Here is a 15,662-nt window from a genome sequence, read left to right on the forward strand (position 1 = left end):
CCGCAACTGCACCCGCGGCGCCGGCCCCGCACGGCTCGGCCCGGCCCGGCTCGGCCCCGGCCGTGCCACCGGGCTCCAAACCCCACGGGCAGGATGGCTGGTTCGTCAGGCTCCTGACATCAACCAGATCTTTTCCAGCTTCCCATTTCATGCTAGTCTGGACTACTTTCCTTAAAAGGAATAACATTTTTCTTTGCTTTGCCCAGGGCTGTCTCATCATTGAGAACATCACTGCTGGAAGGACGAATTCCAGGAGTTCTCAAATATTTCCAACCGGTGCTTCCATGATCATCTTTGTTGTGTGTTACTGCTTGCCGCAGGACTCAGACAATGCTCGATGGTCTTTCTACAGTAACAGCCTATCACCAAGCAACAAGGTCACAAGCATCAGACACTGCTCCCAAAGACGCTGGGAGGGAAGTCCGGTGGCTTCAGGACAAGACATCAGTTTGCACCAGAAGCCAAGCCTGCACATACATACCCAGTCCTATAATTTCCTGAAGAACAAGTCAGATAAAAATACAGGTCTCTGCCTCCCTGGGCAACAAAACAGCTCAGCCTGCAAGCCACTTGTTCTTGCTATCCCCTTTTCTGTAGAACAAAAGGCAGACAGTTAATGAAATATGGCACAGATAAAGAAACAGCATAGAAGATGTGTTGCAACTGTGCATTACCATGTTTTGACACTGACTTTGGAATCAGAGCAGAAACATTCAGGTCAGCTTCACAGTTGGTATATTCTGTCTCTAAGACTTATTTCTCCTTCAGAAAAAGGCATCATAAACCTATCTATACATCATAACATAATCTTAGTCAATAGTCTATAGTCCTGGTAACATGTTTGGCAGGCCTGTAGCTTTAAATAACTGTCCCCCCATCAGACAATGATCTCATCGTGAATATATCCACATTTTAACCAACCATGACTTCAGAATCTCAAAACCAACATCTTTCAAAGCTGACTGCCTCTCTGTAACATTCTCATATTATGACATTGAAAGTTCAATTGTCTCTTCCCACAATATAAGGGAAAAAAACAAAGGGGGAAATGAAAATTACGCAAATATGATCCTTGAGTTGAAAGCAGTAGTTGGAATATATTGGGAAATACAGCTTTATTTTGCCTTAGTGATGCTGAATTTGTTTTAGGTGTTTTAAATAATCACCACAAAATAAGATGCATAGTTTAAATTAAGGATAAAGAAACTCAGTTTGGCACAAGTGTTCCAGCAATCACCAAGTGCTTGGATAGTCAAATATCGTATCTCCTGGCAGACCACCTTGGCACTCTTCCACTGTGACTAAGAGTCTTAAAGAAATTAGTTATATTTAGATTAAGAATGAATATCAGTTTGAAAATAAACCACATCAAATAACAGCTACTAATATCTCTGGGAACATTTGTACCTCATATTCATCTCTCAACAGTTTTAGAAAGTATCTGTTAATTTATTTCACATACATGTATTTACATTGAAGGAAATTCACACCACTGAAAATACAACATTTACACATTCACAGATATACAGTTTTGCAGTCTCTCCTGTGTTAAGACCAGGCACTCAGTTCTTCCACCTCTGCAATAATGACAATATCAATTTTTACCAGATCAAACAACTGGCAGGTTTAGTGGGTTTTAGGTATCATGCTCTGTATATGGTGGTTATACTCTTCAAGCTTTAAGATGGCAGATTATTTCACTGAAGAAAAATGCCTCCTGTGTGGCATTTGCATAAGCTTCTATAAATCACAAGTGCATACATATAGTTTCTGTTTTACTGGGTTATCAGTGATCCTTACTCTACAGAGTTCAGTTATCCTTGTAGTAGTTATTAAAGTTAATTCGCAGCAGAAAATCCTCCAAATGTGGTTGGTATCCTCTATTTACAAGCTTTGTTACCACTGGAAGAAAATAAAAAAAATAAAGTAAGCTTCAACTAAGATTAATATTGTTAATTCATCCATGACAGCATCTGTGCCTATTAAAAAAAAACAAAAACAAAAACAAAACCAGAGAGGAAAAAAACAACACAAAAAAACCCCATAATGCAGAAATCTGAGAACAATAAACAACAGATGTATATTTTAACATAAGAAAACTCCAGTATTTCTTTCTGGAATTATAAAACATTTCAAATAAATGCAAAAGAAAGACTGTGAGTCAGTTCTCAGTGAAAGTGCATTATTCTAACAAAGCATTTCCCTATCAAGTTGCTTTCAGACAAACATAGAAATCATATAATCTTTCACAGTAAGATGGTGTGTTCCTATCAAAATTTCAACTGACCAGGAAGCATGTTTAGGTCCTCAGGGAACCTAAGGAAAGAAGCAGCTCTGCTGAAGTTTTCTTGAGCAAAGTCCATTGTGGGAGAGAAAACCAAAGAGAAATTCCTAGGACAAACCCCTCACACTCTATGAACGAACAAACTGGCTGCTCTAAGCATTCTTAATTGCAGAGTTAAAAAGCCAATAGAAACTCCCTAAGCTCACAAACATCCCATGCACTAATATCAAGGGAATTAGCAAGCAGCAGCAGCATGCAAGGAAGAAGGGGAGGTGTATTATTGCAAGTTAGGGCATGAGCCAAAGCCATTGAAGTCCAGACAACTTTGTATTGGCTTTCAATGGATTCTGGATCAACCCATTGTGGAAAGAGAGCATTTTACAATACATGGTGACTGAAGGTTCAAGTGGAGATGAACAAGCACATATTTGTTTTTGTAGTGCTTAATAAAGAGGGTGTAAAAAACTGGGTCACTCATCATATTTCCTTACGGAATGGTCTATTAATCTCTGTCCATGAAGCAACCATAGATCTCGTAGTATGGGCTTAGGTGGCTCCCACAGGTGTTCTGACTTCCTGTAGAATTTGGAAGCAGCCATTCTAACTCATCCTGAAATATCTGTTTTTGGTCCTTTGATACCATTTTTGGACACCCTTAAAGAATAAAAAGGGCAGCTCATTTCCTGATTAATATAGTCTGAACTAGAAAATATTCTAGAAAAATAGATCTAAGAAAAGCAGTTGCACCTCTTTCAGGAATTCAAGATTTTCTAAAAAGAAGGAACCCAGACCCCACAAACCACCTTTATATTAGAGGAAGGATAAGTAATGTACTAAACACAAGCAAGATCTGAAAGACAAACAGAAAGTAACCATTTCAGCACATTATAGCCTAAACTGACAGTGAGATGAAATTTTATTATGGTAAAGGAAAAAGCATTTGGCAAATGATCCATGTAGTTGAAAAACTTGCCTGGAGCATGTGGTGGGAGGCTCTCTGAGCTTTAGTCCAACAAGGGGAATCGGAATTTCCAAATTTCATACCAATGGCAAAACTCAACTATTGCATATATATCTAAAATTACTTCTCCATGGTATCTAACTATCTTTCATTGCTGCCAATAAAAAGTTCCAGAACTCAATTCCAGAGAAAAGAAAAAAAAATGTATGCACATAAGTACAGCTAAATAGCAAATACTTATTTTTGTAAACGAGCAAAAACAGTCAGTTTTGAAATATCTGTTAGATTTCTTTTGTGGACATCTTAATTGACATATATGCAGATCTTGGCAAACCAAAATAGTGCAGTTTTTATTTGGGAACTACATTTTCAGCGCTCCCTAAGTATACAAATCTTCCTACTTTTACATTATACTACCAAAACATTCCAATTGCCAGTTGACCTTTTCTTCTATCTAGAATTTATGCAATTTCTTACCTTTGAATAAGAAATGGGAGTAATACTTGAAGGTATTGTATGACTGCTGCATCAGACCAAAGTTGGGATGAACAGCCATTTGCTTCCCTGCATCGAAGCTCCACGACTGAGAGATGAGCTGGCTGCGGAACTTTAAAATAAGGCTGAAGATGCTATGGATGATGTTCATCACAGGGGCTGCCTTCTCTGTCAACAGACCCCTAACAGAACAAAAACAACTTCAGGAATTAGTTGATGTAATTTACTGGTTCTAAGACTACAAATACAAAGGAATCACAATCCTTTAGGTTAAAGATAATTGCTTTAAAAAAATCTCCAAGACTCCAGCCAACAGATTTTAAACAAGGTGCCTAAATCTAACACAGTTTACTTGCACTTCCAAGAAACTTTTCCCTAGATTATATGATTTCTAGAATCACATCTGCCTTTGCAAAAGAGATGACATTTAACAAAATGCTCTGAGTTTCCTTAAACTTTAATTGCCTCTCATCTTACCACCTGCTATCCAAACAGCAGCTCTAGGCAAGTCTTTTCTGATTAAAACTCAAAGAGAGACATGAGAGATTTCTTGTTTATAACTTCTATTCCTTAACATCTCCCTCTATCTCACCACTTCATTATTTCAGTGTACACTCTTCAAGAAGAAACCAAATAAACTCTAGTTCCTTTCCTTTTAGTCACACCACCCCTCTGCCTCACATAGCCTGTGATTCCTAAAAGCCAGGTGTCTCTTGCACTGCTCATAAAGTTAGACAGAGGCATCTTTTTGTCCTTTCCAAGTCCAGCCTTGGTCACTGCACATATATTAAAAGCACATACATTGTACAGGAGATGCATTTTACATCCTTTAGCAAGGCTTACTGTGCACACTACTCATGATGAATGAAATAGAAGTAATTTACAAAGGATGAAGTGAAAGAAAAAGAACTGTGGCATGTGTGCCCTTAGTTTAGGGCTCTTAGTTTAGAGCTGTTCTGAGTAGACTGGAAGCTTGCAGAGGCATGGAGAACAGGAGCAGGATATAACTCAAGGAGTCCAGGGAAATGAAAAGGATGGATAACTGAGAGAAAGTATCAAAGTATAGACCTTGTAAGATGCCATGAACTTTGGTTCCTGCATAAGAATACTTTCATATGTAAAGACTACTTAATGTATAATGTAAAAGTCAATTTTGCACAAATACATCAGGCTAGGACTGGCCACTCCCTTAACATATATTTCAAGTAAAAGTAAGTATGGTAGCTTGCCTGAAGATTGCTTTGTTGAGGTATTCAGCATGTGTTCTATGAATTTCTTCTAGGTTGCCCACAGAAGACAGTTTGTTTCCAAATTCACACCATGTAACATGAAGAATCTGATTAGCAATATAACCTTGAATTACTTTCACAAAATGCTGCATCTCATGTTTATATAACTGGAGCTGTCGAAACTGAACAGAATTCGATGCACGACTCACCAAAGCTGAAAATAGAAGCAGAAATGTATTACCAGCCACAGAGACCACCCAAAATGAGAATTTTTAAAGGAATGAAGGTTTTTGTTAGTAGAGTCTGTTTAAAATGCCAATGAAGATTTTTAAGAGAACTGTGGCTTTTGAAGTTTGACATGATTGTATATAAGCAATTGTCTAGTAGAGGGTGCTGAAGGCATTTTAAATAGGTTGCTCTCTCATTCACAGGCCACACTTACCAGTGCGTTTTAAGTGAAACCAAACATCCTTGAGAGTCCACACCATGTGCTTCAGCTGAAGCAAAAAGGAGAAAATCTTGTTGTATTTATTCATGCAGCTCTCAGTAATGACAATATTCAGAGGCCAGTCAACCTGTAAGAAGTAACAGTGCTGATCATACTACATTTTTTTAGAAATTATAACATTATTTAAAGACAAGTATTTTAACAATTATTATGTATTTTAATAATGCAATGCAATGGTCAGGCTAAGTAAATCCTGCAGTTTCCATTACACATCATTTTACCCCATTCTTAGACACTGCATTCTTATTAACATATTCACTTTACCATTGTACATAAGAACCATGGCATAACTGCAGTATTCCACCTTGTTCCAAACCTTCTTACCTTGTACCTGAGCTCTAAGCAACTCAGAGCATCTGGAGCATTGGGCTTGAACATTTCTGGGAGATACTTGAGGGCAAAAGAAAGATTGGAAGCAAGCTGGGTGTCACCATGAAGACTGTACTGTAGCGCTTTATTTAGGATAGAATTAAGAACCAGTGGATTCAGCAATTCACCAGGTGTTTGTCCTGATCCAAGCTAGGGATAAAAAAAAAATCCTAATTACACCATATTAATAAAGTCTTGGCTCTTGAAGATAGGTGAATTAAAGCACAATGGTAAAGTGGTGACCATCCTGCCTTGATTAGAAGCTTTTACTTCTGCCATAGGGATGCATGAACAGCATAAGAAGCAACTTCTGAACTATTTTCTGTTCAAGCATGAAGGTAATCTTATACCTACACTGATTTATTTTCGTATGTCATATGTGGTTCAGGAGCTACTACAAGTTCTTCCTGCAGGGGATAGAGTCTTTAGAAAGCCAAGGACCCAACAAATTTATCTGACTTGAATCTGCCTATCTCATCACCTCAGCACTCTCAGAGGTTTACAAATAAAGCTATTTGTCAAGTCTAAATCCCCAAGTGCTTTCCCTAGTTGGGTCTAAAGCATTTTCAAGAATCATAGAAAAGCATTAACTCTCCTACAGCTGCCTATCTCTATGGGCAATCATCTATTTCAACCCAGGCTATCTCTCCTACCTTGCTGTCTTTCCCATGAACACATTAGTAAGTAATGAAAATACTGCCTCATCAGAGGGCCCAGAACTCTCTTCACATGCCCTCTCCTCTGCTCTCCATTTGACGATATTTAAGGTAAGAGTAGGTAGCTTGTAACACAGGTCTTTCTGCTGGATTTTAGCAAACAGCAACAGGTTCTTCCAGCCTTACTGCCAGCAGACAGGAGGGGACAGCAATAGTGCAGCAGTTTTCATAGGAAAGACTGAAGTACCCTTCCATGAGTGCTCTTCTGTCCAAGACCGTTTTTCTCCATCCTTACAACATTAATGGAGTTCCTTGCTACAGGCTTCTCAACACAGTACAAAAGAGGGAAAACTCCACAAGCCAGGATTCTAATTCATACCATTCCCCCTCATTCCCATCCAAATCAATGCAGAGGCATCAAGGTAAAGCAGACAACACGAACACTGGGGTTAAGACAACAAAGCAAATACCTTCTCAAACAACAGGTCACTGAGTGACTGAGCAAACTCCCCATCTTCCATTAACAAAAAGTGTCTCAATGCTTCAAAATGCTTCTCTACATTCAGCTCCACAAAGTAGTAATCAACTATTGCTTTGTTCACAAGAGAAACACTAAGAGTAAAAACACAGAAAAGTTATTATACTTACATGCAACCCCCTCCTTACTGTTAACATTCAGCTGTGGCTACATCAGATTAATGCTCCAGTACTTAACTCTTAGACTTAACTCTTAGACATTATTCATACAGGCAAAAAACATGAGACAAAAAAAACTTCATCCATTATATACCAGAGTTAAAACCTACCACTTCAGGTAATTAGGTTCTGAAAAATACTGAGGAAGTATTTTAAGACTGGCTACATACAATGTTATTTAGAATATGCTGCTGGACCTGGAGCAACACTTTATCAATAGCCTTCTTATCTCTGTCACCTACGCAAATTAAAAGACTATTAAAGTGCCAGTGAGAATATACCAATTGAAAAATCTCTGTCACCAAATATTAAGGGCAGATCTATACTGGAGTCTACAGTACTGTGTAGGTATTCACCCTAGCTTTAAATAATTAAACTTGCCTATCAGGGATAGGGAAATTCTGGCAGCACAAAAACTTAGGCTCAGTTTGCTAAATGTGTGAATTTATAAACAAATCATTCTGGTAGCCAACCAGATGTTAAAAATTAAGTTAGACAATAACATCTTTCTACATTGCACCAAATTTTGAGCATAGCATATGGAAACTTACAGGAGAACAGATTCTAAAAAAAGTGTCTGTGAGTAATTGTTTTTCATGACAAAAGCAAATCTTGCACAAAGTAACAAAAACTTTTATTTAAAATATTGTTAGATATACTAATTAAACTGTCCAACATATATGTGATTTCCTTATATATCCCAATAGTAACAAGAACAGCTTCTATTATACCTCCAATCAGCCTTGAAGCTGGAGTTCCCATAGAAATATGAACTATAATCTGATCAGTATGAGATTTCAAGTAATCAAAAGGGTTTTTTTTCTCCCTTAGATTTTCCTCTTTCAAATATAAACTAGCACACATATTATAAACAATACACCTTCTTTTTAAAAGAATAATTAAACTAATGGTGTCAAAATCACTGCTGCATAATCTACAAGACTTCCCTCTGAGCATTTATATTCCAAACAGCATTCAAATTTTTAATTTGCACATAACTGAGTTTATGTTATTATTTATCACGCAGGTCTGAACTTTTTAATTAGTAATGGACCACTTACTGAATTACTTCTAGGAGCTAAGAGCAAATTTAAGAGATCTATGTACAACCCCTGTCTCAAAATAGAATACAACATTAATTGCAAAATTAATGTCAAAATTCTTAACAAATACTCACTGAGATACAAGTGGAGCAGTAATAGAACGTTTCATCAGCACTGGCAGAGACAAGAGCTCACTCAGCTGTACAGCAGTTTCATCTGTTGCAGACTGCACCATAGGATCCACAGGAAATGTGTACGATCTTGGTATCACGTGATGCAAGAGATGAGAAACTGGTGGTTCTGCTACATTTAAAAATACACAAACATTGTAAATTACTATATTTAAGAAGCTTAATAATATTTTCCTACTGAACTATACAAACACCTCTAGATTAGAAAATCATAACATGTCAAAATGTATTTCTCATCTTTGTGCCTAGGAGCAAACTGCTTGGCTATCGCAGTTCATAACATAATTGGTAATTTACTGTTAAGTCATGGCATTCAGTTTTCTTGTTCAAATTTATCACATCTTCTACTGATCTACTGTTCCAACAGTTCTACTCACACATCAAATCATAACTATCTTGATACTTTTCAATACAATACTGATCCGATAAGGCTTTCAAATAAGCTTGTTCTTTCTTCCATGTATCTTCCTCTTTGCCTTCATCCTCCTTGAGAGCATTAGCTTCAGAAGATAAAGTTTCTTGAGGCACAGTATCTTGTGGAATGGCTTTTTCAGGTTCTTCTCTCTATAATTCATAAAATTTTAAGAGAGATGTTGACTTTGTCTGCTCAGGCTTAATGTGTTTCTACAGGTAATTGCCTAGCTGTTCCAAATGAAAAGAGAAGAGCGTACTCATCTGTGTGTATCATATATGTAAAAATAAGATGACTTCACAGTGACTACTACATTAGGAGAGGAATTTATTACCTTAACTACCAGTGTGTTCAGTTCTTCAAAAGATAAATCAGTCCACTCAACAACCACTTTTGTTTCTTACCTGTAAGCTCTGTGAGGAATCTGAAGAAGGGTCCTTATTGACAATATCTGCAATTACTGTAAAAACAATTAAAGACAGAATTTACTTAGACCTACTTATAATACTTGGTTCATACCTCAGATCTGCTCCTAAAGTTCTTCAGAATTCCTGTATAAATTATCACAGAAACAACCACACCAATAACAGTACCTCCCCATAGTCACACCCAGGCAGTTTTAAGCCTCTATTTAAGGACCCTAAAGGTCCTGTTTCACAAAGTTTCAGGCTAGAACTTTTTTAATGCTCTATTTCTTGAATATGGAAGACAAGTGTAAGCTCAAATTCTTTTCTCTGAATTCTAGCACTATATGAAAAGTAATGCAAGGAATTAAGTGGAATAAGTTAGGAAGAAAGTACCCATTTAGAAAATAAACATTCAAGAGTTACATTTACAAGCCCTTAAACAAATGCTGACTGAATAAACCTAATTTTATTTTACCTTCTTGTTTCTTTTCTATTGCATTATCCTTTTTTTCATCTTTAATAGCATCAGGAAAGTCTGTAACACTGTCAGATATCTGTGACTGTGGCAAAGTCTCTTCCTTAACTTGCAGTGGTTTTGCTTCCTTTCTGCTCCCTTCAGCAGGAGATAACTCTTCACTGTAGAGAAGTGTCTGGATTGTGGAGTCAGATGAAGAACCCGAAATGGTTTTACGATGAGGTATGGGATCATTTTCTGTAGATGGAGCCCACTTCCCTATTTGGATGCTCGACTGGGATGCATGTCCAAATGGGCTCCAACGGGATTTCAAAGGCTCTGTATCTGAAACCAGTTCTCCGATTTTGATGTGTGACTGTGAAGCGTGCCCATGGACGTTCCAACGAGGTCTGGCTGAGACCACCTCTGACACATTTTCACCAACCTTGATATTGGAATCAGATGCATGACCATGGCTGCTCCATCGAGGCCTTGTAGGAGCTACATTTGACACATACTCTCCAATCTTAATGTTGGCTTCAGAAGCATGTCCATGGATGTTCCACCTGGGCCTTGAGGTCTCTATCTCTGAAGCATATTCCCCAATTTTAATATGAGCTTCAGAAACATGCCCATGAACATTCCATCGGGGTCGTCTAGATTCAACTTCAGAAGTATAGCTGCTGCTTTTTATATGGGAATCTGAGGAATGCCCATAAGCACTTGAATGTGGCTGGTAAGTGTCCACTTGATGTACATATTCTCCCACTCTAATGCTGGCATCAGATGCATATCCATGAATATTCCACTGAGGCCTTCTGTCATCCTCATCAAATACATTTTCCCCAACTCCAACATGTCCCTGCCAAGCTGCAGATGGTCTGAGAACTGTATTAAAATCATACTCGCTTTGCTGATGAAATGGTGCATTGTCTTCTGATGCTCCCCTCAAGACAGGCTGACTTTCACTCACTTGCAAGGTCTCAGAAAGATCTGAGTTAATATTTTGGAAAGCTTCATCTAGCAAAGATCCTTGCATCCCAACAGCAACATCTCTTGCATGTTCATCTTGTGACTTTGATAAGAAATCTTCTATATTCACATTGGATTCACGCAAGGACTCAGCACTGTATAGAGAACTGCATGCTTTCTCTGAATTTTGGAGACTGCTTTCAGATCCTATTGCTTTAGGCTGAAAATGCTCATCAGCATTATTATTTTCTGGCTCTGGCATGGGCAGTGCTTTGTCAGCAGCAGCAGCAGCAGCATATCCCTGCTCAGGCTCAGATTCTATTCTGGCAACTGTCTCATTAGATTGCAGAGGTTTCACAAAAGACACCTAAAAAAGAAATAATTATTAGACTGTATAGCTGGTCACATATCAACCTACTAATTAAGGTATCACTTTATTACAGGATTAAAAATTCTCAAATTTTTTCTGATGCACTATAAATGATAACTACGCACTTCACTGTTACTGTGAACATTGTGTTTACTGAACCAAAATGAACCATGAAGTTAAGTTTCCCCTTTAGGGAAACTTGGAACAGCAACTTGAAGTTTATGTAAGAAAATAAACTCACTTCTGAAGGTGGATCTTTGTCAACAGGGTTTTTATCCAAAGCCAACTGGCACTGTTTAAAAGGAATAATATCTAATTTTCTCCTGTAGTTTTCATCTGGAAGTTTTTCAAGCATTTCCTACAAGTGAAAAAAAGACAAAAGTCTTTAAGTACCAAGTATCAAATCTTCTACATTACTTAAATCTTTTTAGGAGGTACCTCAATGTGTTTTTGATCTTCTAACAGAAACTTAAGACGGGCTGTTTCCAACTTGTGGCGCTGGATTTTCCATAACGTTCTTTGTTCCCTACGGGCTGCATCATCAGAGAGTTTGCTGTAATGGTCAATTAATTCCTGCCTAAATAAAGGTAAAAAGAAAGCTAAGTTACAGATTTTTGCACACTGATTTTCATCTTCCCTTCTAAAGAATAAGACTTTTTAACACTTCAGAAGTGAGAATTGGTTCTTAAAATGTAGAAGTCAGAGGCTTCAGTCACAGAGAATAAACAGGTAGAAAACAGAGGACTGTAGTTTTAGTCAACATGTATTTCTGTAACTACTTTTAGTAGGCCACTCATTTGGCTTTAGTAATTTTAGATGAAACAGAAGAAAGTGAAATATCTAACTCAAACTGCTTTTTATTTCTGCATGTGACCATTTTTGCTGTGGGCTCTGCTTTTAAATTGTAAGATGCAGTCAAACTTTTTACCTGAAATTTTGATGACAACAAAACTCAAACTGGATAGTGTTGGCACAATTATGTGGGTCACAGATTTTTCGGCCACTAACCATTTGTAACAATAGTGCTCACAGATTACCAAAATCCTTGCATCCATCTTCTAACTGCAACCGTTACCCTTGAACTGTCTGCAAACTACTAGTACCATAAATTTTAGCATAAAATAATTCTTTCCTGAGGTCTTTATGATGGTTTTGAAGACTTCTCAGATACATTTACCTTGCCTTTTTTTCCAGTTCTTCTTCTAAAGCTTTCAGTCTTTTTTCTCTCTCTCTCAGCTCTCGGGCATAGCTGAAATCATCATCAATCTCCTCCTGCCTTATGGCAAGACGACGCTGCATAAATATTTAACACTTGTAAATGCCATTCTCAACACCGGCTGTAACACACACATCTACAAGAAGCTCTTATTTGTACACCATGAACTACTAATTCAACTTCAGTACAACATATCCTTTCATTTATTTTCCAGAGAAATACGGTTTTCCTCTAGAAACACAGAGAGATACCTCTTGGTCCTTTGCAAACTGTTCTTTCAGCTTCTGAAACTGTTCCCGTTTCTTTGCATCCAAAGCCATTCGTTCTGATACTTGCTTGTCTGTATTAAAATAAAGATACTGTTAGCTTACATTAAAAAATCCACTAGAAAACACATAAAATTCCACTATAACTTACCACTAATGGCTTTTAGTACTTTGCTAGCAGTTTCCCGAGCATGAACTATTAATTCTTGTTTGGCTATTTCCATGCGCAAATCCTAAAAAAAACCCGAAACAAAACCAAAAAGCCAAGGTGGAATTTTTTCTATTATTTTAGACTTGAAATACACTGTTGCAAAGACAGACACACATTTTATAATGGTTATTAATCAATTAATACCAAAAAATATGAATAAAACAAATAAGTAAATGCAAAATCTACAAACTAGTATAAAGTTAATACTCCAGATTTTAAAACAAACCAAATCCATCTGATATATACACTAAATTGATGGAATCTGTAGGCCAGAAGTCTCTTTGTAGCTAAAATGTTCAGAAAAAACAATTAGCTATGGAAACGACAAATAGTCTTATCTGGTTACTAATCAGCTTATCTAATTTGTTAAATTAGAATCTAGCAGTCTTTTCAGTAGGAGGACAAATCTCCTAATGCAAAGAACTAAGATTGAAATCTAACACTCATTTAATATATGAAAAGGCCAAAAAATGCCAACACACCATCTATACTTTTAAAAGCTATATTAAGTAAGTTTATTTACTGCAATTAAAAATGCAATTAACCCATGAAAAACTTCTGACTATAAATACAAATTCTTTAGGGGTTATAACAAAAATGAAAATTGACTCTAGTTAAAAAAAATCATAATGAGGTATTTATTCCTTTATCCATTTACCTTTTCCTCCTTGCTTATGGAACTGTATCGGGCAATTCTTTCCATTCGACCTACATACACTGCACAATCTCTCTCTATTTCTTTCAGTTCTTCAAGTGAAAAAATAACTGAAATCCGGGGAACAGGTATATCTGACCAACATATATAATGCTGAAAAATGAGAAATTTCCTTTTACATACATTTTTAAAAGTAAAATTTTATATTATGAATTCACATTGTACGTTTTTTTTTAACTTAGTTGTGCTTCAAAACACTGACACAAACCTCGATACAGGATCTAAAGCTTACATTAGTATCATCTTTTGGCATTTATATAATTCAAAGTAGGAGACAAAGGTACAATGGTCCATGGCTTGGATCACAGGTCAAATTGTTAAGAGTTCTGTCTTTGCTGCTGAAAATCTAATATATACATTTATACTAATCATGTTCTAAGATGTCTCAAATTTTCCTTTTCTAAAAACATCCAAATTAAGTGAGCAACTGATCAAATTAAATGAATGACTCAATGCTGAATGCATCTCTCCTGTCAAAAGTTAGGTTTTGTTCATTTACATCCCCACAGATCCCCACTCAGTAGGAACTCTCTAAGACAGAACTAACACCCCTACTGGAGAGAGCTCCACACACAACAAGACTCTCAAAACCACTGCAAGTGCACACCACAGAGAACCTGTTCTTTGACTATTCCTTGTCTTCATACTCTGCCTCAACATCCCTAAATCGCTTAAGCTATTCTATTCAGTGCAGAAAACAGGTAACTGAGCTTGTAGAAAAAAACCAAATGAGTGCACAAGCACACTGACACTGGATTCCCCCAGTCTACTTGTAAAAGCCATAAGATGGAAGCCCAGGGCTGTATTCCTGGGAATGTACTGGCCTAAGCAGAAGGGAAGACCCAGCTCTTAAGGGCATTATCAGAAAGGGAAATGTGCCTGGCACTCCCAGACCTGGGTGCCATATGGCCTGGGGGAAGATACTGCATTAGTGAGGTGCAAAGCTGAACTTCTCACGGAACTGATGGGTGACACTTTTATGAAGAGTCTAGTACTACTGGCACACCTGAGTCATGGTCTAGAAATGGTTATCAGAGCAGACTGATATTATTTGAGCAGACTGATAGCAGAGGGACATTTCACTTGAGATATTAGGCTTATACCTGACACTACACAGCTCATAACAAGCTGCTCTGCTCTCTGAGACTGAGCAGCTCTGATCTTACAGAGAATACTAGCTACCTGGGAATGTCTATAGACTTTAGAACCTCTCTGGTTGTTTTATTTTATATAGAGAGAAGAGGGAAAAAACAAAGTAGTTAAACCTGTTTTTCTTATCAAGGACAAGAATCATTCTGCAAAATACCAATAAATAGAACTGTTTAAGCACTTCTTGAAAATGCAGTGATCCAGCTGGAAGAACTATGCAGAACTGAGTCACAGTCTGATAAGTGAGGCAGCTTTAAACCAAAAAGGAGTAGTGCAAGAAGTGGAAGGAACTTGCTTGAATGCCTAAAACATTCCTGCTTTCAGTATAAAGAAAATAAATACAGCATGTGCATTGTATACAATAAATCTGATGGTGTTAAAATGTATATTTCTGCAGTGAGGTGGTAACAAGTAGAGTGGATAATCAGCTCACAAGTATCTGAGAGCAAGTAATTAATTGCCTTGCATGATCCTACTTATACAATACTGGATTTTGATAAAGAAGTGAACTTGCTAAAAACCTAGACTCTTGATCTAGAGAGACATGATTTTCTCAATGTAATAGGAAGGAAGCAACCCAAAACTTACCCTAGGACAGCACAATTTCAGCAAGTTTATGGTTTTCCCACATATGTACACATCATTAGCAATATGTTTAAGAAATACAGGGACACAGTCTTCCACTTCTTTTGAAATCAAAACATAACCATGAGTCCAATAATGTTTATCTATGTAACAAAAAGATGGAAGTATATACTTTAGTTATTTAATTAACAGCACAAATTATATAAATTAGAAATGCTCCATATATATACTGTACCTCTGAAACAAAGATAATCCTCATTCACCTGAATCATAAATTCTCCATAAACATCTCTGAATACACCACTGTATACCCAATCATAGATAAATCTGAAAAAAATAAAAATTTACAATATTGAAAATCAATCCTCTTGCATTCTTTCCTTTATTATAACCAAGGAGTTAGTATGTTCTTTAAAATCCCAAAAGACACAAGCTATAGGCAGGATAAAAAAGCCATCAACTAAGTCCTGTGA

At 37.1% G+C, this 15,662-nt stretch overlaps 1 protein-coding gene across 1 annotated transcript in view; it reads right to left on the reverse strand.

Annotated features, from left to right (window-relative positions):
• Window positions 1-1,098: 1,098 nt before the first annotated feature.
• Window positions 1,099-15,662, reverse strand: part of TUBGCP6 (tubulin gamma complex associated protein 6) — a 40,737-nt gene continuing 26,173 nt past the window's right edge. The window contains exons 28-45 of the mRNA XM_033514236.1: window positions 15,425-15,516; window positions 15,193-15,332; window positions 13,399-13,548; window positions 12,681-12,762; window positions 12,515-12,603; window positions 12,225-12,340; window positions 11,486-11,624; window positions 11,289-11,405; window positions 9,727-11,044; window positions 9,249-9,304; window positions 8,810-8,996; window positions 8,376-8,544; window positions 6,973-7,114; window positions 5,802-5,996; window positions 5,412-5,544; window positions 4,970-5,183; window positions 3,723-3,922; window positions 1,099-1,902 (exon numbers count right to left, since the gene is read on the reverse strand). Coding sequence (XP_033370127.1) covers window positions 1,811-1,902; window positions 3,723-3,922; window positions 4,970-5,183; window positions 5,412-5,544; window positions 5,802-5,996; window positions 6,973-7,114; window positions 8,376-8,544; window positions 8,810-8,996; window positions 9,249-9,304; window positions 9,727-11,044; window positions 11,289-11,405; window positions 11,486-11,624; window positions 12,225-12,340; window positions 12,515-12,603; window positions 12,681-12,762; window positions 13,399-13,548; window positions 15,193-15,332; window positions 15,425-15,516 — 3,631 coding nt within the window. The 3' untranslated portion in view covers window positions 1,099-1,810. The remainder of the gene's footprint in view (window positions 1,903-3,722; window positions 3,923-4,969; window positions 5,184-5,411; window positions 5,545-5,801; window positions 5,997-6,972; window positions 7,115-8,375; window positions 8,545-8,809; window positions 8,997-9,248; window positions 9,305-9,726; window positions 11,045-11,288; window positions 11,406-11,485; window positions 11,625-12,224; window positions 12,341-12,514; window positions 12,604-12,680; window positions 12,763-13,398; window positions 13,549-15,192; window positions 15,333-15,424; window positions 15,517-15,662) is intronic.

The sequence above is a fragment of the Parus major genome, chromosome 1A, assembly GCF_001522545.3.
Source record: "Parus major isolate Abel chromosome 1A, Parus_major1.1, whole genome shotgun sequence".
In the NCBI taxonomy this organism is placed as follows: Eukaryota; Metazoa; Chordata; class Aves; order Passeriformes; family Paridae; genus Parus; species Parus major.